General features: G+C 37.2%; 1 protein-coding gene across 1 annotated transcript in view; it reads right to left on the bottom strand.

Annotated features, from left to right (window-relative positions):
* The window catches only part of DDC (dopa decarboxylase (aromatic L-amino acid decarboxylase)), a 56,331-nt gene that overhangs the window by 17,127 nt on the left and 14,145 nt on the right, over positions 1-25,059 (bottom strand). Inside the window, exons 4-8 of the mRNA XM_009330452.1 lie at positions 20,004-20,138; positions 16,429-16,572; positions 8,602-8,668; positions 6,340-6,434; positions 4,422-4,489 (exon numbers count right to left, since the gene is read on the bottom strand). Of these exons, the coding sequence (XP_009328727.1) occupies positions 4,422-4,489; positions 6,340-6,434; positions 8,602-8,668; positions 16,429-16,572; positions 20,004-20,138 (509 nt within the window). The remainder of the gene's footprint in view (positions 1-4,421; positions 4,490-6,339; positions 6,435-8,601; positions 8,669-16,428; positions 16,573-20,003; positions 20,139-25,059) is intronic.

The following is a 25,059-nucleotide window of genomic DNA, read 5'->3' as shown; positions in this document are numbered from 1 at the left end:
AGCATGACTGCACGACTGCATATTTAAAAACAGACAAGAAACAGACACAGAGGATCTTTTTATGGTGATAGACACTCACACCAGAATGTGAGACTAGCTAAAGCAATGTTAATGTTTGCAGTCAACAGAAGTTGCCTTGAAATTACTGCAGTACAAAGCTGTGTGGGGAGAGCTGTGGCTTCCTAGACACCGTGCCCAGGCCTGCTGAGGCTTTGTGGATGGCTGGCCCCGGCTTTTCCCTTTTTTTTTACGCTGTGGTGGTGGCAGCAGCAGCCACTGGTAGGGACAAGCCAGCCAGTCCAGACTCAGGCTTCCTTCTTGTACCACCCTGCCCTTAGCTGGATCCAATATACAATTACTGATATGATATACTACAGCACATTGTAAAACTGAGAAGCATACCTTACTATTGCCAGCTAGTAGGTGGTGTAACTGGACTGAGTTTCAGAAGCCAATGTGTCCCTTTTAGAAAGAATAAGCTACATTTTGCCCGTGGGCAACAACAAGCTTTTCCTGGTTTATGCTTCATGCTTCACTCTATGTGTAAGATTCACTCACCTCTACAAATGATGGGGTTTATAGAGGCAGAAAAAGAAGAAACCAGAAATCAAAAAGGGAGAGATTGCTACATAATTATATTAGGCCTATAAATATTTCACAAAGTAAGCAATAATTATGTCAACATGGGGACATTCTAAATGACAAAAGTCCAAACCTTTTATGATTTTCTGTGCGTCCATTTTTTATGGGTTTTAATGTTTTAATGTAAAATTCTAAGTAAAAATCTAATTTCCAATATTTTAGTGTGTACGTATAAATGCACAGGCCAGTACGTACTCCCAGTCTCATCCACATCTAGACTATGCTCATAAAACATCTTATTCAAACAAACAAAAAGCCCTCCTCTCACTTTAATGGTCAGGAGAGTACTAAGGTTAACAAAGTACTTGCCTTCAGGTATGGAAAGTACATAGTTGAAGATAAGTAAGCTTATGCACATGAAAAATAGTAAAAGACATTCAGAATACTCTCAATAAAAACAATAAATAATCTATTTGTGTGCTGAAAATATCCTGTGGACAGAAGGAAGAAACTGTTATCTGAAAGCAGGTTTAATTAGGGTAGATATTGAGAACAAACCCTAAGTTGTTCTACAGTAGTTTATTTGGTATATTTGATCACTTTGATATATTCGTGTTTCAGTAGCTCATTCCATACGCAACTAACCCAAGTTACAAGCAATAGGAGTAGTTGTGTTGTGAGAGCTTCATTCCTTCTCCTGCAATATGCTGTGCTAAACAATGGAACACATACCTATTCTGCAGGAACATCTGGTCGTTTAGAAGCTATAAAAATGCCGTCATCTTGCACTTCCTTGGTGATGTTACTGCTTTTTTAAAAGATGGTGTCTGTTCCATCTGGGGATTTCACAGGTCTTAATCTGGCAACCATGAAAAACTATCTAAAAGGATTACTAAAATAAATCCAAAGCCTGGACATCAATGTATATGAACCAGTGGAGTTGCACCTTTATACACCATGGCTAGATTTCACCCTAGGTATTTAAACTTCTTTGCAGTAAGTGCTTGTGTGGTCTGGTAATGGATAGAAGTGGTGTTCTGAACTTTCTTTGCAAATCCCCCTGGTTGACTGAAGGATCCTGAACACATATTTCAAAAATGTCATTGATAAACTAGAATTTTTTTAAAGGCTTGATGTTATGCTAATAGACCTACTAAAACCTAGCTTGAGTGGCACAGATTCACATATTAAGTACTTGTAATACAAAATGCACAATAAAAGTCCTGGTGAATAAAGCAATGAAAATTTGTGAAAAGCGACTTACTTGGATTGCACATCTGCAGCTTTTAACAGCCTCACTCTATTCTGTCCATTTTAACTGATACAATAACCAAAAAGGTGACTTTATATTATAAACCAACAGGAAAATTTCACTTCCATTTATAGATAACCATTTCCTATAAGTACCTTCCTTTCAAATACTAAAACAACCTTCCCAACCAAAAGTTAACACTTAAACCCTGAAAAAAGTAATAAAAAAGCAAAAATACCAAGACTTTGCAAGACGATTATTTTCACTCTCTCTGAAAGAAGACACTTCTTCCTATTTTATAATATTCCAGAGCACCAATTAAACAAGTCAGGCAAAACTGACTGGTAGTTTCAAGGCAGAGTCTCTAAGGGACACCAACATTTGAATATGGAAAATAAACCCCTCTCGGAGTGGCTATATTAAAGTCCTTTTTATAGGAAATTGACTGCTATTTTCTGTACATGGCTAAGTCTGAGAATATTTTACAAAAGGTTTATAATGAAATTGCCTCCAAATCCCAAATGACATCAGTGCTACATATTTCACTCAGTAGTTAAATAATTACATTACAGATCTAATGGCTAGATTATCTTAATCAACTTGCAGGGAAAAGAAATGGGAGCGTTTGTTGGAGAAAGTGCTGAGGAGCCTGGGTGATTTAGAAGCCTGTCCATCAGTGGGTCTCAGCTTAATTTGATTCTGAAATGGTGTTCACTGTTTATTGAACTCTTTCCGTATTATTACAATATCATGGTTAATACTTCCCGTGGATCCTAAGAAGACTATGTATCCTTCACAGTTACTTTTTCTCACCAGGTTCCTTCATCCTTTATCATTACATTTCACCTTTTCAGGCAGTGTTACAGTTGATAAAAGAGGTGAATTTTGGACATGGGCCTTAGAAGTAGCTCGACGATGGATTTGGCTGCAAGTCAAAGAGTTTAACTTTAAATGTATTCTTCATTCTTTATTAAGTGAGTAACACCTATACATAGATGCCTTGCTGAAATGAAGCCTGAATGGCTATAGTTGTGAAGCTTTTGCTTTGAGCAGGGAGACATGTTGCAAGGTCTCATGAGATTCCTTGTAATGGAACCTTCCTACCTATGAAAACAAGCATTTTATGCAATGGCTTATCTAAAAAAGGCAAGAAACAAAATGGAGAAGAATACTTTCCTAAGTCTTTCCAGACAGTGTGATTGTATATACCTTGTTTTCCTGGAAAACCAGGTAAAATACTTTTAACGTAGTTCCACAGGGTTGTAGGAGAAAGCAGAATTAATGAGAAATTAAACTGGTAGGTAGTAGACTGGCCTCTAATTGTCCTACAAACATTAAAGAGAATGATGGCGTATTTTCTCATTTCTGAGTGGCTACTTTGTTAAAAAAGTCTTGGAGCGATGAGAAAAAGAAGGGAGAAACTAGCAAAGGAGTTTCATCTTCTCCCTATTTCCATATACAGAGAGAGACAGCTAGTTATGAGGTACTTATAAACTGGAGTCTTGGGTTAATCATTGCCACTGCTGATGAATCAGGATCAAAATGTACGCCACTTACTCTAAGGAAAAGAAAAATTTCATTATGGCTTGGAATATCTGAAGTGCCTACATCAGGAAAACTCTTAAATTCAAAAATGTAATATATTATCTGAATAATATACATATTTGTGCAAAGGTCAACTTCACTGAGGATTTTAAAAGAGCTGAAGGTTAACCAAAGGCAACTGTCTCACTATTTTTCTTTTAAATAAGGTGACCTTTTTCTGGATGATGTTTTAGAGTCTTCTTTTTAACATTCAGTTTTTCCTTTTTTTTTCATTTTTGCAGATTTTGTTGTATTATAACTGAAATTAATGTTTTCATTTATTTTGATAAATAGTCTGCATTTACTGAATAGCTGTTTTGCTAATAAGTATCATTAGTTGTGACGCTGGTAGACACTAGGTTCTGGAGATTCCAGTTTGGGACACAATAGGATCATCTATTATGGGACATTATTATTACTGCTGTGATACTTCGCTTTGTTTCAAAGTATGTCTGCTGGTTTCTACTTTGGCATCTTTTTATATCAAAATGTCATCTCTGCTGTCATCTGGGGATATTGAAATTCAGTACAAAATTACATAAATAGTCCTTTTTGAAAACAATTGCTTTTCATCAGCCAAATCCCAAGCATTTTTAGAAAGTATTTTGAAAGAATCAAGGCTCAAACAAAAGGAAATTTTATGGAAAAGAAGAGAATGCTCTGTTTAGCATGCTGTTCATTGCATTAACATCCTTAAATGAAGTTTTTTCATTTACGTTTTAAACAGTTCCAAAATGGAGCAAGTATGAGTCTGCAGACTTTTCAGGATTTCTCTCTCTCCCTGGATCATAATGCAGAGCTCAGGCCTATTTCTAAATTTTACTTTTTTGAAACTTGGATTAAATGAAAGAGTGAAATTTTTAAATAATTTACAAGAGTAAAGCTATCCAGAACTCCTCATTTCAATAGAGAAATGTAAATAAATGTCTACTGCTAGAAAGGCAGACTAATTTCACATGTGATTTTTGTCTCTTGTAATGTTTTCTTTTACTGTAATACTTACCACATAGCAGAGCAGTCAAAATTCACTAGCAGCCATTTGTGAGGATTAAAGTTAAATGAATCTGCAAACTGAGAATGGATAAATAAAAAACAGAATTATGAAAGAGAAAAGGATCCATGTGCTAATGATACAACTTTGTCAAATTGTCTGAGGTACACCTTGACTACGAATGAATTCCTGAATTGGGGCTTTATAGATAAAGTTCATGCTGATGTCACACTACTTAATAACTATTGTAGTTAAATCTTCATTTATTTTGGGGATGGATTTCAGGTTAGGTGTGCAGCTATGCTGTTGGTATTATCAACTTTTTGAGCATTTGCTAACAATTACACTTTTTAGATACATATGTTATGGAAAAGTATGTATCTCGGTGTAAACTAAAAAAAAAAATCTGCATACTCAGGAACATCCACTGTGGTTCATATCCCGATTTCCAAAAACAATTCACTAAGCTTTCTATTTCCAAGAATATTAAACATACACACACAACATTCATACATAGAGACAAATGATATATTTAGTTCAGAATCTGCATATCACATTCATTCATAAAATTACAACTGACCAGGAAATGACTTTTTTTTACTGCCAGGGTATTTTCTTTTAGTAGAAGTCATTTTTTCATCTAAGTCAAAAGAAAAACCAACACAGAATAAGCATTCACAATACATGTTTATATAAATCATGTAACAGGCCCGTTCTATTTGACATATGTTCAGGCGTGGCATCACAGGAAAACCAGGTAGGTAAGATGGATATTGCGTGGGAAAGGCTTTGTCCGTGTTTTGTGTGTTAACAAAGGCAGAAGCCATCAGCCTTAAAAAAGAGAGATGGGGGCCTGGCAGCACCAGGGTCTGACTACTCCATATAGCACTTTTCTGTTCTCATTTGCTTCTCATAACCTTCCCTGTCACTTGGAAACAATTAACAATTGTTCTCATAAAAGGAGATTATCTGTCTGTCTGTCTGTCTATCTATCTATCCATCTATCTAGCTATCTCCCTGTACTATGTAAGGTAAGAAACCTATTCATGGTTGTTAAATATTTACTCTTATGACAAATGCTGGCCCAGACAAGGTATGCTGTTTCATTTCCTTCAGGAACCAATAGCAATAATTTAAAAAATATCCCCCCACAGGAAATTACAACAAGCTTCATTTGCTGGTAAAAAAGAGACAGAAAGAAATGCTTTATTTGTCAGAGCGGTTTCCCTCCTCTTCTTCATTAGTCACTACCTATCAGTGCTGTGTTTAAACTTCTGGCTTTACCAAACAGTAATATTTTCTCCACTGACGTGGAAGACAAGGACTTATCTGACCGTCTGAGGGGAGCAGCAGGAAATTGAAGTATTCTTATCTAAGCAACTGAATGCCAAGTAGCTCAGCGAGGGGGGTGGGAAGGGTGGGAGGAATAGGAGTGCTGTTGGAGGAATATTTCATTTAGCTCTCTTGGTTATTAAACCCTGTCTGTTTGAGATACAGCTACTGGCTGTATCATATATGACTTTCAGGATGTAAGCAAAAAATCAGACATAACGAGCTCATTAATTTGTTGATCTTTTTTTTCTTTTTTGTGTCATGTAGAATGAGGGTGTTATAAACGTGCCTTTTTGCATATTCAGGAAAAAGTTCCTCTTTCCTATTTTGTAAGATACTTTGTTGATTCACTACTACTTGCTATTCTGAATAACAAACTTTTACATACTGTGGTAGCTTGTATACTCCCAGAATAAACCAGTAAAAATTATATAAACATAAGTAATGTAATAAAATATACAGGGATTTGTAGTGCAAACTGAAGTACAGCATACTCAGAGATTCTAGAAGAGGTGTTAATGTTGGATGCATAAGAAACAGAAGTTCTACAGAAGAGCAAGGTTTTAGCAGGCTGCTAGAGAAGAAACACTTCATTCACCTCCACTCCGTTTAAAAGATGCCTGAATTCAGGGCAGATGAATGCACTCCCAGCATAGGCTGCATCAATATGCATCCAGATGTTTTCCTTATTACCTAAAAAAAAAAAGTAATTGAAGGGGAAATAAATTAAACAGCAGATTAAAAAGCCTATTAATTTGCATGAAACCAAATGCTGGAGAGATTGTTCTTTGATGTTATTATTTTCCCAATTTAAAATTAAATTAAGAGATTAAATGTTTCTACCATCTGGGTTTCCGTTAATACATAAAGATGTATACATAACATATTCTTCTTCCTCCCCATTTCTACTGGAACAGAGTCCTTACATGTCTAGGTTTATCTTATTAATATTAAGCAACATAAAACATTAAATGATTTTGATTTAAGAACCATTATAAAATACAGTTTAAAAAGATGTATCTAGAGATGTAGTTATCATCTGTATGGTAATAAAACTATATCTGCTTTAGCAAGAGGAGCTAGAGTTTTAGCTGTGCTCCCGACGTCTAACTCATGAATCACAAACACTTTTCTAAACAGTATTTTTTACATATCGATATATGTGCATGCGCATGCTTTTGAACTATGTGCAGCAAACTATTTAATTCAAGGACTGAGACACTTATGCAAGAGCAAGCATTGAAAGGTTAAGAAAGTGCTAGTTTTGATTAGTCACTGAATGGTTTCTGCAGAAATATTTTAGCATATAGGCCTCTCGTAGTCTCTGTAATTTAGTATTCACACTCTGCTATAGATCACCTGTATTAATGCACACGGTAACAATTCTGGTCTATGAGTTGATGACTGAAGCCCACATAACATCTTTACACTGGTCACCAAATAATTCTGATGGGTATTTCCACATACAGAGGTATATCCATTCAGATCTGCAACTGGGCACCAAGGTCATGCTGGAATTTGCATTCTTGTGAACTACATTTTCTTTTTGCATAAATGTCTGGAAAAAGCTAATAAAATGTTATTCATAACATCCACAACTGAGGTTTATTTGAAAACATGTTCAAAGTTCAACTGATTGATTGATTATTTATTTTTAAATATACTTGGTTTGAGACACTGCCTTTATTTCATAGGACTACTGCTCATGTATATTAAGAAGAAAATTCACCTGCACGCAGTAAAGCTAGCAGGAGACTTATGATTTGAGGAGTGCGCAATCGTTCTGCTGGTCTCTGCTGCACAAGCAGGAAATCATTGAGAGCAACTGGTGAAACATGCATGATTAGTTGCGAAACCTAGAAACATTGGTGTCACTATTTTATTAGGTCAGGTCTATAGGAATAACCTGAACAGCAAAATAATCTCTAGCTGCTAAGCAGACTACTAGAAACCTTTTTAGAAAGGAGGATTGGGAGAAACTGAGTCTCTAGGGCTTGTGCTGAAGGGCAGGAAACCTCACAGAGCAAGTCACCACCACACAAACCCCGAATGTTTTAGGCCCCACCTGAGCAAATTAACAGAACATCAAATCTAGCTGTGTTTCTATGAGGCTGCCTCCAATTCCTTATATATAATAATATATAATAATATAAAATTTATAGCTTATATCTATAAATTTCCTGTTCTAAATGCACACTTGAACAGATATGGTGCGCTTCTGCTGCGCTTTCATCAGCCAGCAAGTGTGTGCTTTTGACCAAGCCTTGCTGCAGATCAAAGCTTGACACAACAGACCGTAACACAGAAATACTTATGAAGAGTCCATGACTCGGTCACTGTATTAAACACTCTGGCACTTGTCCTGTTTTCTTGCAAGAGGAAAGAAACTGGGGAAGGGAGAGGAAGGATTAAGGAGAATACATGTGGATTTTTGGTGCATATTTCCCTGCTTTCTATAGTTGTTAGAACCAGACAGAAACAAAACACTTGGTGCAGAGGAGAATTGGAGTTCAGCTTTTCCCTGATCTTCACCATTGCTCTAGATGCACTTGCAGGTAGAAGGGCTTGAAGAAAAATGTTACAAACTGAAGCACTTACTTACAGTAATTTTTAACTGACAGTGTTCTAAAATACGCCTCCCCCAACAATACCCTTGACGCAATGTCATCTGTACTCTTTAACGGTTTGAGAACGCAAGCTTGCTGCTTGACCTAACATTAGAAAGAAAACTGTAACTGAAGGTCTCATCTATAAGTAGCCTTATTGAATTTGGACACTGACACTGCACAATGCCCTGGAAATGACTCAGCGTGGCTTAAACTGGCATCTGCAATTTTAGAAAGTAGCAGCAAAGACTTACAAATAGGACCCAGTTCTAACAGTTTGTCAAAGGAGCAGCAAGGTGTGGTTCCAAGCGTCGCACAGAACTGCAGAGCCAAAAAACAAAGGCAAAAAAAATCGTTACAGCAAAATTATCAAATGAAAAAAACTGTCTGCAAAGGCAACAATAGAGAGAATAGATGATATAGGGCAAAATAAATTGATTTTAGCCAATACCTATCCTTCAGTGGAATTTTTGAGAATCTAATTTTTTTTTCAAAGCTCCCATAAGCGTCCATTGAGACAGATGCATAAAATCAAATGTTAATATAAAATTGACTGATAAGTAATGTAATATAGTCACAGTATTATATTAATGCTATATTTTATATATTTTCTGTGTTCCACATGCTTATCATCTAACCAATACTAATCTCACATACGCAATTATCATCAAAATGATTTGCAGTTTATGGTGTATAAGCCAACTCTGAACTTGAGCAACTTAAAGGTGCTGAAATTCCTGTTGACAGAATGGATCATAAAATGTTACTGCCTGAATTAAAGAGCCACAGCTCTGTAACAGAGACTTGTGACTGATTTGTGCTCAATGGATCTGCAGCCTGCGACCTGTTCACTAGTAGCATATATTCACTATTAGGTTTGCAAGATTTTTTCCCAGAGAAACTTTTTCTCCCAAATTCATCCTAAAATACTGGAACCATTCTTCCTTCATTCTGTTAATGTCTCATTTAATGTATCCTGCCACATGACCAGTGGGCCAAAAGCAGAGGCAACATAAATGCTCAAGTTTCACAGTAGAAAGAGAATATAACTAGGTGAAAATGAGCTATGGTAATTTACTGGGAATATGCAGATAGAATTATAACGCAAAAAAACAACTACCAAGTGCATATAAACTGACATTATTTTATTTTTCATTGCTACACTTACGTTTTAAACACCTCATTTCATTTTTGTAAGCACTAATAAAGTCTGGGTCCAGGTTTTGCCTTGTACTGGATTTTTATATAATAAAAGACACTTTACAGTTTAAATAGGCAAATAAAGTATGCTGGGTTTTAGTTAGAGTATTGAAGTACAAAGGAATTAGATCATTTATCCAAGGTCACACACAAACTATAGTACAGCCAGGAGATGACTATAAATATGTCAAATCCAGATTTTTTTTTTTTTCCTACTTCTGGTTACTTTTTCTGCCAAGTACGCTGTCAATGCACTATCTTTTGCTTTCACTGTTTTTCCCTATATATCTGCAACTAGCCACATTTTTCTGGTGTGTGTGTGCGCACGTCCCTCAGCAAATTCATGACAAGACCTATAAGAAGACAAAGGAACACCTAGATGATACTTGTCCATCCACTAGACCTTTCAAGAAACAGACATACTGTCATAGCAAAACATAGATACAATTCTACATTAAAACTCCATACAGATTATAGGATTTTGGCAAACAATTTGCTACTGGCATAATAACATGAAATTATTTTTCTCAGAAGTAGAAAGCTTACTGTGCTGGTTTAGCCTAATACCACATTTCACTTGCCAAGTGTATGCTCTTTTCTATTCTTCTAGCTTGGACATTCACATGCTGTCTCTCCTGCATTTCACTGATATCTTGTTAATTCTAGGAATTCCCGTTACTCAAAAGTTAAACGATGCCAGCTTTTTCAGGAGGGTCTTTTTTCCTTCCTTTTTAAAAGGTGATACACATTTGCACTAAGTATTTCTGCTCTGATTAAACAGACTGCTTGATAGCTACCAATATTTTACCCTTTTATTTGTTCCCTTGAACACTCATCCCCATTCATGAATTATCACTCACTTTCAAGCTAGAGATTCCCTTGACTTTTTCACTTCTACCAGCTATTGGATATTGGAGGCTGTTACAGATCATCTACAGTCACATCTTGAAGCAGATCCTGTACACATCTCAGGACTAAGACTTGGTTTTCCCTCTGGAGGTTCCCTTACTAGTCCTCCCAATAACTTCTCATGAAGTTTAACATGTTTGTTTCTTTTTGCTTTTCACATTTCCCATCAAGTTTTTTTTTCTTCTTTTCATTCTATGAAATAAAGCAGAAACAGCACACTAGAAAGGCCTGACATCTTGCAAAAAATAATCTGATTATGAGACAAAGAGTTGGATAAATATGATGGGATTTTCATTTGCAAGTTCCAGGTTTTTAGACAATTCATGCAAAGTGAGAGATGGTTGTTTTACTACTTATTAAACTAGATTTTTCAAAATTTCTAGGAAATCCCAAACTAACATAAACATCCAGTAAAAAGGACAGGTAGATATGTATTCAAAAAGCCAGAAATTTAAAATGATACATCCCAAGAATAGTGAACTAATTCAATAATCTGTTGCTAGAGAGGTAAAACCTCTCTTTTAAGTACACTTTTGAACATTTCTGCATCTATATTATACCATATACCTCAGAGATATTTCAAATTGTTGTAGGGAGCTGAATTTTTCTGTTCAATGGAAAGTACTCATATATTACTCAATTCATATAAATTTATGTACACTCTTAAAGGAAGTCATATCCTGCCTTTGTATAGGGCAGACCTGATTAAATGTAGTCATATAAAACCCTGAAAACATTTTATCCCTGACAGCACACATGTTCCCCCAACTTCACAGTTACAGCAATATTAATAACTACAATCATGTTTCATTGCACCAATAAAAAATACTGGCTATGGGAAAAGTTATTATTAAAATAAGAAAGGGACAATTCAGTATTTTTTCCATATCAAGCTACTAAGAACCTGAGTTTGAAACAAATACAGTTCTGAAAATGAGAAGCACATTGACTATATAGTTAATCAAATTTTGCTGCTAACATGTTTTTTCCTCAAAATAATCTAATCTTTATCTATACTGGGCCTTCCCATATTCCTGAGACACAGGAGAAGAACAGAATAATTACAGTGCCTTGAGGTACATTTATGACTTCTCTGGAAGTTTAATCATCCTTTGAGAGAGGTTGCTTTAAAAAGATTGCAGGATATATTTTTATAAAGGAATAAGTTTGCTCCCTTTTTTTACTAAAAGGGCATGCAGGTATGGAGTGAAAATATATTTATCGCATTATTGTCTACCCAAGATGTTCCCACAGTCAGGAGAAACCTGCATTTCATCTTTGGCTGAACTACAGATCTACAAATTGTGTCACAAGAAATGGAGGACCATGATGAAAATTCTTATTTTCCTATATACATAAAGAATAGGGATTAACCCATTGGATTGGAAAATACCCAAATAAAGAGTGCGCTATAGACTTAGCTCTGCTTTTATACATATATTTTATGATAATATGATGTGGACTTTCTGACAAGATTGGAGTGAAATTATCTTGGCTTGTCCAGCAATTAAAATAATGATGGAGATTTCACAACAGAAAGTCACACATTATTGTTATTAGTGTTGTACTGCAGTTAAAGTATTCTCCTTCTAATCAGGATAAGGAGTATGTTTCTTCAATGAGAGATTATATGAGTTCAAACATATGCTTAGTTGTTTAAATAATGGCTTATTCTGTAAAGTATACCTCAGTTTCTAAAATAATTTTGTTGTCCTCTCTGCAGGTGTCTAAGCCTCAAAGCTACTTGTTTTAATTCTCAGAAACCACTTAAAGTGACAGCATCTGCTCTTGTCAGGACTCTCATTACCCTGCCTCCGTACTACACAATGAATCTAACTCAATTTGTAACCTGTATAACACTGGCAAAATCACATTTGTGCAAAGGGCGGGGGACAGGCTGCATCACAGAAATGGGACTGATGGCTCAGTATAGCCTGCAGGCCTTACCGTTTTCAGGTTGTGCCCTTCAAATTTGACTCAGCCCTGGTTGCAAATACAAAGCAGCTAAAATGCTTGCATCAGTCATCTCATGTATTACTTTCCTGAAGTAAAGAGCTATGTCAGGGAACATGCATGAATCTTTATGATGCCTGAGAGCAATGACTCTCAATCTTTTCACCTGGAAGACCTCCTACAGCTTTTGAAAGAGATGTGGACACATTTTGCACAGTTTCACCTCAAAGCTTTTCATTTGCAATTAACAAAAGCGAGGCAGAACTTCCAATGTTCTCTTACTATTTTTATTTTCTCCTACTCAGTTGTTTGCCAGCTTGCAGTCATGAGAATGTCTGTGGCTTGAAGAAAACTGCAACAGTTTACTAAACCACCATTCAGTATTTTACAAAACAGCAATCATTCACAAACTGTGGGTTAGGAAACATCGCCCTAGACATCTGTACATGTCTCAAGAACGCTTCTTCCAAATGTGAATCTGTGGTCAAGATCTAAGTGTTAACTTCTCCTGAAAAGATGGCTCCTCTGTCAGACTAATTCTGATTTATTGTTTCCCGAGCGAGTCCAGATACAAACAGCCTGCTTCTTAATATCCTGCAGACCATCATTCAGAAGAGTAATTTCAGCTAGAATCAGAGAGATTTCATGCTGGGCCTTTGTTCAGCAGCAAGGCGATCATGTTATAGCAGCTTTATACTGGATGAGGTTGTTGAAGTATATTGTACTATATATATGCCAGCTGCAATATATCACTGTTGATTTATGAAAGACAGCATAAAGCTCACAGGCCACTTACACATATGCAAGTGAACTAGGCTTGAATGCAGTGGACCCTATGTCTGAATTTAGCAGTGCTTAACTTAGTGGTCTCCACATTTGAGCATCCCGGTCAACATTCATCCAACGTAGAGGCCTGTCTCAGGCTGGGAGCACAGGGCCCAACTGAGAAAGGCATTTATGCACGTGCTTAACCACCGGTTAGTGTTTGTAATTAATGAAACGGACGTGACTTCAGCACATGCTTTAAAGCTCGCCTTTAACTGGTGGCCAGATGAAGGGCTGCATGTCAGCCACACTTGGAAATTGTTCCTCAGTAAATCGTGGCAACTTTAGTGCCTCAACACCTGACACGGTTAAGTGCTTTGTTTGCACAGTCTGCTTGCTTTACTATATGAAAATATCTCTGCTTCAATTTCTGCAAAAGTGTTTTGAAAGAGACAAATTAACACAAGTCTGAACTTAGAAATAAAAAAAGGAAACAAAAGTAGAAGTCTGGGTACGCTAACTGGCAATAGCCTTCACTGAACAAAATGATATACACGTTACTAGTGCTAAAAGATATTGATGGTGGCTAGGAATTCAAAGACTCATTTTAAAGACAATGCCCCTCGCAAAAAAAGACTGACTGCCAAATCCTATGTATGTGAAAAGCAAACCTATAATTACCAGATTGCTGTAATGAGAGAGCCTGTTTCACATCAAGCAAATGCGCCCCTGGTTCTCCACTCACCTCTACAAGCAAAGCACTTCTATCGAGTTCAGTATAATGATTCCTCATTTATTCATTAAATAAAAGAGGAGAATCATGCCTATAAGGCATTGTAATTTGCTTGTATTTTCCTTTTAATCCCCTACAAAACTTTTTTTTTTTCTGATAAGGGAGACTGCATCAGCTTAGATGCAACCAAGATCTCTTCATTAGGAATGATCTCTCTGCTGTCACAAGTCTCTCCAGGCAGAATTTCTTCTGTTAAACTTTTTGCTTTGATGTTGAATCACTCCCCTTAGTGAAGGATCAGCGAATACAGGGAGACAAGGAATAAAGTGGCGTAAGGTGTTTCCTTGGCAATGTGCATATCTTTGTCACCAGAACAAAATAAAATCGCACCAAATTACTCAAGAACAAAAGAAATGGAAAGGCTTTTGAAATCTGCAAGCCAGAAAAGGGAGCACTAATACAGTGCATGGACTGCTGCTCCGCATGACAGAGAATTAACACACCTTTTGAGTTAAGAGGCCAACCATAAGGATAATGAGATCTAGTTTAATCTAAGCTGACATTTTTTATGTATACAAATAAATGGAAGACCTGGCACAGGCCATATTAACTCAGACTGAGCCTCTACTGTCTTTGAAAGCCTGTTTTGCACAGCTAAGCAAACAGAGGAGGTAAAACAATAGTTAAATCACCCTTTGTAAAGGTGTCACTGAGTGCATAAACCAGAATCTTTTATTTCTTCTTGCTACACATAGAAAAATTAATAAGGAATGAATTTTTATGAGGGGAAAGTTGCTTTTTTTTTGTTAATGGACAAAAGATGAGGAAAAACCATTTAAATTTGTAATTCGTGCACGGAGATGTGATATAGTGCTGTACTTGTAATTGTTTAAAATTAACAGTAAGATAAACAAGTAGAATCTTATATAAGATATTATGAGCTGGTACCATACAACAGAGAAATAAAACATGCCTTATGGCACATCTCCACTTCAATAGGTGCATCCCACAGAAGAAAGTTCATTTAGGCAGCCTTATAGATGCTTTGTTTCTCAGTCATAGTCTCATTACATTGGAAAGCAATTGATGGGATGTGCTTGGTCATCCCAAGGACTCGCTAGTTCTAGACAGGCTAGAAATTAGCAGCATTCTGCACATATGAAAAACACTTTTCACCCTAGTCATCCTCATACTACATAAAAACAGACACTAAAGGTTGACACACACAAGATGAGTAAAAAGATTACATTTTCAAAAGAGCTTGGTGAAATTTAAGCTTCTTTGTCCTCTTTGGCACTTATCCATGACTATAAGCAAGCTTAATCTGCTAATTCTTCTGAAAATAATTAATAGAAATTTAAGTCACATTAGCCCTTTTGTTACCACATGAAAGAAAAAACCATTGTCAGATATGACTTTTCTGAAAAAATTGTGACATATTTTTAACTCTCATAAAAATCCCACTTCTAAAGTTCTCAGTTTCTAAAATAGGGTTTTTTTCCTCCAATTTTTCTTCAGTGGAGGCCAGTAAAAATATATTATTGGTAGCATATTATACCTCTTTATAGATCTGTACAGATGATGGTTATATCAAGTTTCGTAGAGGCATAATGCTTGGAAATGAGCAAAAAATTTTGTTGATGAAGTACAAAAACAACAGAGGTTACTTACTCCATCAAAAAACAAACGATAAAATCTTGCTTTAACTTGAAATAATAAGATGGTGTTCTGAACTTACAGGAGGAGTAGATCTGATGAATAAGCAAATATTCTTTTCAATCAGGTACTTATCACAGTAGAACCAAACTTTTCCAATCTAACACTGTTCTGTGTCAAAAATTGGGGCATTATGAGCTTTAGCTAATGAGATACAAGCATTTGCTTTTGCTGGACTGCTGTGGATGCAGGAATCTCTGGAAAGGAAAATGGACAGATAACAAGAAATGATGACACCTTAAAACTTCCACAGCTGGATTCCCTATAGCTCACCTGTTAGAGATAAGTCACATACTCACAAATACCTGTCTGACAATGTCTGATCTTGCTGATGTTTGGGGTACGTTATGGAGGTTGATTTCTTTGCTAAAGCAGTGAGGAGGGGAAACTATTTTTTCTTGAAAATATTTAAGTTAGAGATACCATCATTTAATTTATTGCCTTTAAACTTGTTTTATGTGTAAGTAAGTTAGAACCTGAAAAGTAGAAGTATACCTTTGCAAAACAGGCAGTTCAGAATTCAAATGTGAGGAGATTATAACATTGCAGGATTACATGCAACTACAAAATTCACCTGCATTAAATCCTTTTAAAACATCATTTTTGCGGAGAAGTGCAACCAGCTGCTCAAATGAGTTGCTTATACTGCACAGAAAGGTGTGTGAAGAACACTCATAGAACCTGTCCTAATATTCTAGCTAGGCTGCCTATCGATTCCTCTGTTAGGGATGAGATCATCTACTCATGTCAAAAATAGCTTATCAGAAGCAATAAATCTACTGATTAATTAAAATCCAGTACTCACAAAGAATGGGATAAGACCAGAAGCTTTGTCTTCATCCAAAACTTTCTTTAGGGCTGAACCACAAACACTAAATGTATCATCTGAACAAACATTTTTAATCTTCACACCACCAATTAATGCAGCCCTTTCCACTGATGAATGAGCCTACAAGGAAATGGGCAGGTTTTAAGACAGATACCTTTTATTGGAATGTAAGAAGTTCATTTGAATTTGAAAACAAAAAATCATTTCTTTCAAGTAAAGCAATACTTGAGATCCTGGGACTGTTGCTGGTACATAACAGAGACGTACCTCTCCCTCTTTCATACAGACAGACAGACAGACACACACACATACATACATATATACACATACATACACACACGCGCACAAATACACTAATAGAAACCCTGAAGTATTCTTGAAACCATCGCCATGGTGTCATTCAGACAGGAGTTCAATTAACCTTAGTGAGAGCTTTAATTAACATGTTCACAATTAGGCAGGATTGATTAAGAGCTTCAGGATTTGGCTCCAAATCAACCAAAAGACATGCAGATAATCAGCTTGCCTGATAATGATTCAGTTGCTTACTAGCATATTTTTATGGTGTACAGTTTTGCTGAAGCCTAAAAAAATATACATCATGGTATGGTATAGACTGAGATATTTTCTTACATTACCTTTTTTTTTAGATTACCTACTGAATAAATTGTGGTTCAATCATTCATTCATTTTGGTAGGCAATTAAGGATCATTCCCAATATGTTATTTTATTTATAACCCATTTTGTCTGAATTCCCCTTAAACGATATTTTTTAGAACACAAAGTACATCTCAGTAAATAAAAACAAAGATATCACTAAAAAATTCTTATAAAATTGTGAAGTACAATACTATAATAACTCTATTAACAGTAAAAGGTATGTTTAGCCACAAAATACTCTCCTTTAGAACATGACTAAAACCAAAGAAAGCTATTTTAGCTTCTACCTTCTCCAATTTCATTAATTGTCATTAATTTGAAAGAAAAAAATTCCTCACCTTTTCATATTGTGACTGTTCTCATTCATAATCTCCATCCTACCCTCGTTGGTTCTTACTAGTGCCTACAAGACCACTTACTAATTCTATTCTAATTTAACATGTAATCACGGAAAAGATTAAGCCAAAACATAGGTTGAACAAGACCAGATGAAGATAAAGTTTCTGCCTTTCAACTTCACATATCCCTAGAATGATGCATTTTAAAGGCAGATTGACTATTAACTTGTATCTCAGCAGTGCCTCTTGTTAAAGTACTTTGGCAAATTAATTAGGCACCAGCTTGAGAAAATATAGAAGTCTAGACTTGAAATATAACCAACTGCTTTTGAAGTGAGAAACAATGCGTGTACCATAGCAATACCATACTTCATTCAAGTGTACAATGGAAAGAGGTATTTTATAACTGATTTATACAAGCATTGTAAATAAGCAAACTATAATAACACACGGAGGTTGTTAGCCAGTCAGAACCTCAGAATTCCTCCCGCAAGTCTCCAAAATTGTAGTAAGGTGCTCTGATAACTGCAGCCATTCACAATCTTAAGGTTAAAACTGCGAAGATGCTTTTGCATTATAACAAATCTTTAGGACCTGCTGCTCCGTGGAATTCCTAGTCCTCAGCAAAGTACTCGGGAATCTCCTACCATCCTTGAGGAGAGCAAGGAACCAAACAGAAATCAGTTAAATGAGTGGGCAGCTTCTTAAGGTAGCCAAATAAACATGGCAAAAAAAGGTTGATGAAGAAAATGGCCTGAGAAAATTTGAGAATATCAAAAAACTACCCTGGCTTCTGTGCTGGTCCCAAACAGTCAGGTGTCTACTATCAGGGGTAGCTGAATGCTCCTCTCAGCTCCGACGTCTCACATTCAGTGTCCCTTGCAAGAGGAGCTTCAGCCAGGATAGCCCAGGCACTAGAAAAGACCGGGATCCTCTTCTGTTGTCTCCAAACCCCCAAGTAGTTATTGGAGAAAGCTTTGTTGCCAGTCCTGCTCTGTACTCATTAACACAAAGCAAAATTATTTCAATGGGATAAGGATTTTCCCAAAATGCCGAGAAGCTAAAATCATCTCCCAAGATATATGAGATCTGAGTTCAGCTTTCTGCTCTGGGTCTCCTTACCGGCCAACTTTTTACCTCCCTCCTAATGCATTCTTGCAGTGATAAACTCTGTCAGTGTGTGGTTTTCTCTCCCGCAGAAGGGCTTAGGCTTACTTTCTTTTGTGGATTATTGCCTATGAGTCACACAGGTCTGTTCTTAATGCAGAAGGACCGGTGAGCTCTGCAACAATCTGCTTTGAAAGGTCATCGGTATCTTAAGGCAAATCCTTCTGTAAACATAAGATCCTCTGACCTTCAGTAGGCAGGAAGGCCTGTCAGTCCTCATTTCAGGTCAGCCACTTACACGGGACAAAAAATGAAAAAAAGTAAAAGGCTTTGTGCATCACTGGGTCAGAGTTTGAGCTCTGGGACTGGCGGTCTGCACAACACAGACCTTAGGGTCCCAGACAAAAAAAGGACAAATATCCTTTGTGCCTTTTGAAAACAGTGATCTTTCCTCATATTTTCTTGTCCTGACTCTTCTCACCCTACAAGTGTAGTCCCTCTTCCCACCAGCAAAGAGCAAATGTACTTTTAACTTGTTCATCAGTGCTTTTTAACATGCACTTAGTAGTAAATCAAGGTAAGTCTGAAACCTGGCCATTTTATTCTGCAAAATCAGATATTACTTTAAACTAACCATCACATACTAAGGAAGTTTCTTCTACCTCATTGACATTTAGATAAGAAAATGTCACAGCTATTGAGAGAAACAACATTGTTTGGCCCTTCGGTAGGATTAGTGTGTCAGAAAGGTAAGAGCAGCAGAACTCACAAGACTGAAATTTGCTTTCATTAACAGTAAAAGCCTCTCATGGTCCTAGCCTGCTGAGAATTTAGCCTAACTCAGTCTGCTAAATGCCACTCACGGTTGGAAATCAAGGATTATATTTTCTGTTTTCTTAGAAGATTTTTGAGCTATATTGATACGTGGAGATTTTAGGAGGGTTTTTTCTTTAAAAAAAAAGAAGTGTTTTGGGCTTCTTCAAGTTTGCTTTATATTTACGCACTAGGTTTGTCTGTGTGCATGCACCTGCACCCATGCATGCATACAGGGAGAGTATGTATGTGTGTTTGTTTGCACATGTGCATGTAGGAGGAAAATAACATGTGCGCACATGGACACACAAGCCTAGATGTAACAAAAGATGGTCTAGACTTACTCAGCACCGCTGAAATTAACACCTCACTCAAGTATCCTTATTTACTCCAAATGAGCTCTTTTTGTAAAGAAGCAATACTTACGTAACACTGACCTCCAGATATTTATTCTTTGTATTATGGTAGCACACATGAGATTCCAACCCACTTATGATGTACAGTAAGATTTAAACAAGCAAAACCACATAGTCACCAATCCAAAGAGTTTATACTTAATTCACCTGCCTACTGAGATGGCTGAAATTGTTAAGTAGAGACCCCATGTTTCCATGTTTTTGAGAGGTACTCACCTGATCAGAAGCATAGGCCACCAGCCTGCCCATGATGTCTGCTTCTGTCAGCTCAGGCTTTTCTGACTGCACCTGTCTGATAGTTTTTGTTCTTGCAGCAAGCAGTGAAATCAGGGTGGCCTCACTTGCACTTCCCTGTGGGACAAATTGAAGGAAGGTTCAAAAGGAAGACATTCCAGAAGAAGAAAAGCAACATTTTCTTCTGTATGAATCTGTGAAGTTGTTAACAGAAACCGCATATGAGAAACTGTGTGATCTCATGCTTTTTAAGAATATGTGTGAGAGCAAGGGAGGAATCTCTATTTGATCTTGGTCTCCTCCTTCCTGATGGCTCTGTCTGCTCTCTTTAATCTCTATGCTTGTTCAGTTTAGGCACCAGCCTTGCAATCAATGCTAGAAAGCTGGACTCACAGACTTCAGTGCATGTGAAAAGGCTCTTGAACCAGGCACCAGTCATTTGTTAACCAGTAACAATGGCAGAGTAACTGTTGATTTCTGTTACTCTGGATTTCCGCACGTTTAACTTCCATCAGAATCTGACTGTCAGCTCTCATTTCTATCAAGCAACATGCATAATTGTAACGCTTATTTAATATTTAGAGTTACCCTGGGCAAGTCAATTATTGTGGCTAAAAGAGAAAGAACACTGAAAAAGCAAAAAAGTTGTGATTCAATACAGCTAACTGCATTTCAAAGTATTAGTTATGTACGTTTTCTTCATCAAAAACACACAGATGAAAGGGATTTGTGTCTTGGATACTCTGTGACAACAAAGAGGGGAATTTTTTTGTATCAATTGATCTGTAAATTTCACAAGAGAATACAAGATCCCACAAATTCTTTTATGGTTTTCCTCTAGAACAGGCAGATGAAACATGCTCTAAACTGCTCTTTTAAAGTATAAGTAACAGTTTGTAAACACATGTTCATAAATTTCAATGGTTTTGGGTGTCCATACGCAAGATAGAGTTTTCAGGTACTTTCAAAGTTGAGCAATTGTCATGTGAATCTTCCTCTGCCAAGCACACAACACTGCAATGAAGACAGTTGCTCATATTAATAAGTATGTCTCAGAAATACCCCCAGTGTCAACAAGCTAATTTTGGAATTATGTTTCTTATCCTCTACCAAAATTCTATCCTCGCTCTGTTGAAGACCTGTGTATACTTACTAATTACAACAAATGTTTAAATGTTTGGGAAGTCTTATTTCTTCCCTGGAGGTGGGCCTGATCCTACAGATTTCATACATGAGAATGATCCCAGTGAACTCAGACTTTCTCCTAATACTGAAGTGAGCTGAAGTATTTATGAGACAAAGCTGTCTTCTACACATGCCAACATCTCAACAGTGAGTGAACTCAATCCAGCTGAAATTCAACAGACTCGTGAATGGAGTAAGCAGGAAAAAGAACAGTCCCTAAACATTTACTAAATGTATTGCCATGACAAATATATTTTATCTACCTTGCCAGTGGTGTGGGATTTGAGGAACGTAGACCCCAGGGTCTGCATCAGAGCACAAAGACGAGCTGGAGACAGTTTTGTGCATTTCTTATAGCTGCTTCTGCTGCACACAGTGTTATGGCAACTGAAGGAACTATTACAGATACAGAATGGTATAGGAAAACAAATCTCTCTCTTGGGTCAAGTAAGGTAGAACTTCCATGTGGAGGCAAGGGGTGAAGGAAATTCTGTCCATTAATTACAGAAAACATAGTTTGGCAATCTCCACATTTAATCTCATTCTGCATATGGTCTGTAGCCAGATACTCAGAATACTCATCAGAATATCTGAACACCGAGAAATCATGCCTGTCCATAGTTCTCAAAACTCATGATGCAAGAGTATGCACACACAATTATCTTCATCTTACACATAAAGAACTTTCAAGATCTGATTCATCTTACTTTATCTGTCTAAAAAGTTAAATATCTGAGATAAAATAGTTGTTTAGGGTCCCTTAGTATTCAGTGGAGAGAGGTAAGCATATCCAGAAAGCAATAATTCCATCTATTTTAGGCAAATATTCTGGGCTGAGATAAATGGTTTCTCTAAAGGTACCTTCTTGTATGTTCAACTTTATCTGACAAAATGTGAGATGAATCTCACACAGTGTAAGTTTCCTGATGAGAAACTTCTGTCATCATGTCTTTGTTTCTGCCATGCTCAGCACAATGTTATCTAACAATGAAAAAAATAACCTGTGCTTCCTGACAGTCCTGTGAGCTAGAATATAATGGCTCAGGTCCTGGGTGTCCAGCAGATGTGAGGCATGTTTTACAATCAAGAACATCACCTATTTTTTGAGAAGCTGGTTTTTTTCCTATTTTTTTTACAAGCAGTATATAATCTTCTGAAGAACCCTGTATAATCAGAAGACCTGCATAATGGGCATACACTATCAGACAATGTTGCCTGAAATAGCCTTTCCAGCAATTCAGCAGGTGAGAATACTTTTTGTTTGCGCAAACCACTGCAACTTATTGTGATGTTCATACAGGTTTTCAGGTAAGTTGTCTGTCCTCAGAATGAAGTTGGGCAACATAAAGCCTGCGTGCAAGACCTAATTCCATCTCACATCGGGCAAGTCACTGAAAACAACCTTTCTAAACCTGGGTTCTTCACAGTAAAGTAAGCTCTAGCACCCTTGCATTTAATATGTGGGAAATAATACTAGTTATTACTTTTACTAAAATACATATTTAAGGGGATACATGAAAATCTTTCAAATATATGTGGAGAAAAGGGCTTTTTTTTTATTCCTTTTTTTGTAATGATAAGGCCCTGTAAAACTGTTAGTGTCTTTACAGAACATGTAAGGAATATGCATATGAAAGAAATGCGCACAAATATATAAAAGAAAATGGCTGTAGGAAATTCCAAAGGTTAAGGCATTAATCTGAGATCTGGAAATTTAAGCCCCCACTATTTTGGAGACTGCCTGGCTGGGCAGGCAAATTTCTTAGGTTCAAGAATAGCCTCAGCCTTCTGAGGAGTGCCACAAGATGTCCTGGCATACTGGCTGTTCATCCAGGCTGATGCGTAGTCAGTGTATACAACAGTTCTTGTATGAATTACCTTAGACAGAAACAAGGATGGACAGGAAAGGGCCTGTTGCCCAGCTGAATTTTGCCTCCTGATATACATCTGGGACATAGCCTAAAGGCACCTGAATCCAGCAACTTGGAAATGCTTTTGGATGTCTCACGATAGACATAGGCTTTTTCACCTTGCCTCAGTTTCCATAAGTCACCTTTTTTATACTGAAGCTTACAGTGTTTGCAGAACCTGGTTTATAAGGCTCTTCTATTCACTTGGCACCAAAGTCTTGCACTGAATATTTTTGAGGAAAAAAACCCTTGGTTCTTGAACTACTTGGCTAACTGACAAGAAAGATAAATCAGCAGTGTTCCTTGCTAGGCCAAAGATAGGCTGAGTCTCATTTTGTGTCACCCTTAAAATACTTTTTCTTTGCAGAGCAAGAAAACTCTTTAAAATTCAAAGTAGGTACACTTTTCAGCAGTTTATCTAGAATGAACAGCAGGATACAAGCTTCAGGAAGAAAGTTGCTTTCTCACTTATTTTTAAAAGCTGTTTTTTTCTCCTCTTGAATGCTGTATTCTGCATTAAGTGAAGGATGATGATACCTTTCCTTTTACCGCAAGCAAACAAAGGTTGCCATGGCAAGCAGGCTCAAGAGGCGGAAGAAATATCAGCAAAAGCTGATGTTCATGTCCACCAGAGCTCTGAACTGAAATTTTCTTTCATCTTTTGCCATTTTCAAGTGTCATCCTGCACACAACAACAAAGTGCTTCATATTGACATAGACTTTCAAATGTAATTATAAGCCACTTTTCAGAGGCTCAGTTTTACCCAGTACCACAATAATTACTTGGTATTTACAAAGAGAATGACTGTCACTTTCACACGCTCATGTTGTCTTTGCCTCACGCTCTCTTATTTGTATCATTATTCTTTCAAGAGCAAGACAAGAAGATCTGCAGCGCAAATGACTTCATCGTAAGCAGGAACACAGAGCCCACTTTCGATTCTTGAAACTGACTGGTTTCTGATTAAAATTATGGGCAATCCAGCATTGTCGGCCTGGAAGGGCAATATTTCTTGCTGATAACCATCAGGCATAATTGCTTGCTTTCACTGGTACAAAATAAATACTGTTGAGACGCATGACGAAAGCTTGATTTCTTGAGCATAACCCCCTCCCTAGTAATCGTAATGAAAACAATCCTAACAGAGCAAGCAGATGAGTAAAGAGTTATTCTGGAAATACACTGGTATAGGTGTAGCTCCGCCTAGGAGAACATAGCAGTTGGGTTAAATTCATACTTGCCTGGGAAGATGTTGGGAAGAATTCATTGGAAATGCTGTAGGCATTTGCAGCTGAGATCAAAGAAAGAAGCCCCCACTTCTAGCATGCAATTCAGATGTGTTTTAGAAGCCTATCTTAGGATAAAATGGACTGTGCCCTGGCCTCCAATGACCAGATTCCAGAGATTATCAAAGGAGCACAGAACAATTGTTTAAAATTCAGTCTTTTTCATAGTAGAGATCTGTTTTAGTTAGATTAATAGCTGTGACCAGGGTCTGCATGTGCAGAAAGACCAGGTGCTAGTGGAGCCATGACTGACAAACAATATAGCTTTATTATGCATGCAAGTTTGCCCATTGATGTTATATTCATTATCGTACAGATACTCTGTTCAGACATCGTAGGCTTTCATTAAGCAGCATTGGAGCTGGAAGCCATTGTGCAGCGGGAGAGATATGACTTAGTCGTCATCACAGAAACATGGTGGGGTGACAGCATTGGAGTGCTGCAATGGATGGCTATAGACTCTTCAGAAGGGACAGGAGAGGAAGGAGAGGCGGTGGGGTGGCCCTGTATGTTAGGGAGTGTTTCGATTGTCTAGAGCTCAACGATTGTGATGATGATACGGTTGAGTGTTTATGGGTAAGGATGAGGGGGAAGGCCAATGAGGCAGATATCCTGCTGGGAGTCTGTTATAGACCACCCAACCAGGATGAAGAGGC

The sequence above is a fragment of the Pygoscelis adeliae genome, unplaced genomic scaffold (assembly GCF_000699105.1).
Source record: "Pygoscelis adeliae isolate BGI_AS28 unplaced genomic scaffold, ASM69910v1 Scaffold78, whole genome shotgun sequence".
Lineage (NCBI taxonomy): Eukaryota > Metazoa > Chordata > Aves > Sphenisciformes > Spheniscidae > Pygoscelis > Pygoscelis adeliae.
The sequence above is the reverse complement of the archived record's forward strand: the minus strand, read 5'-3'. Positions and strand labels throughout refer to the sequence as shown.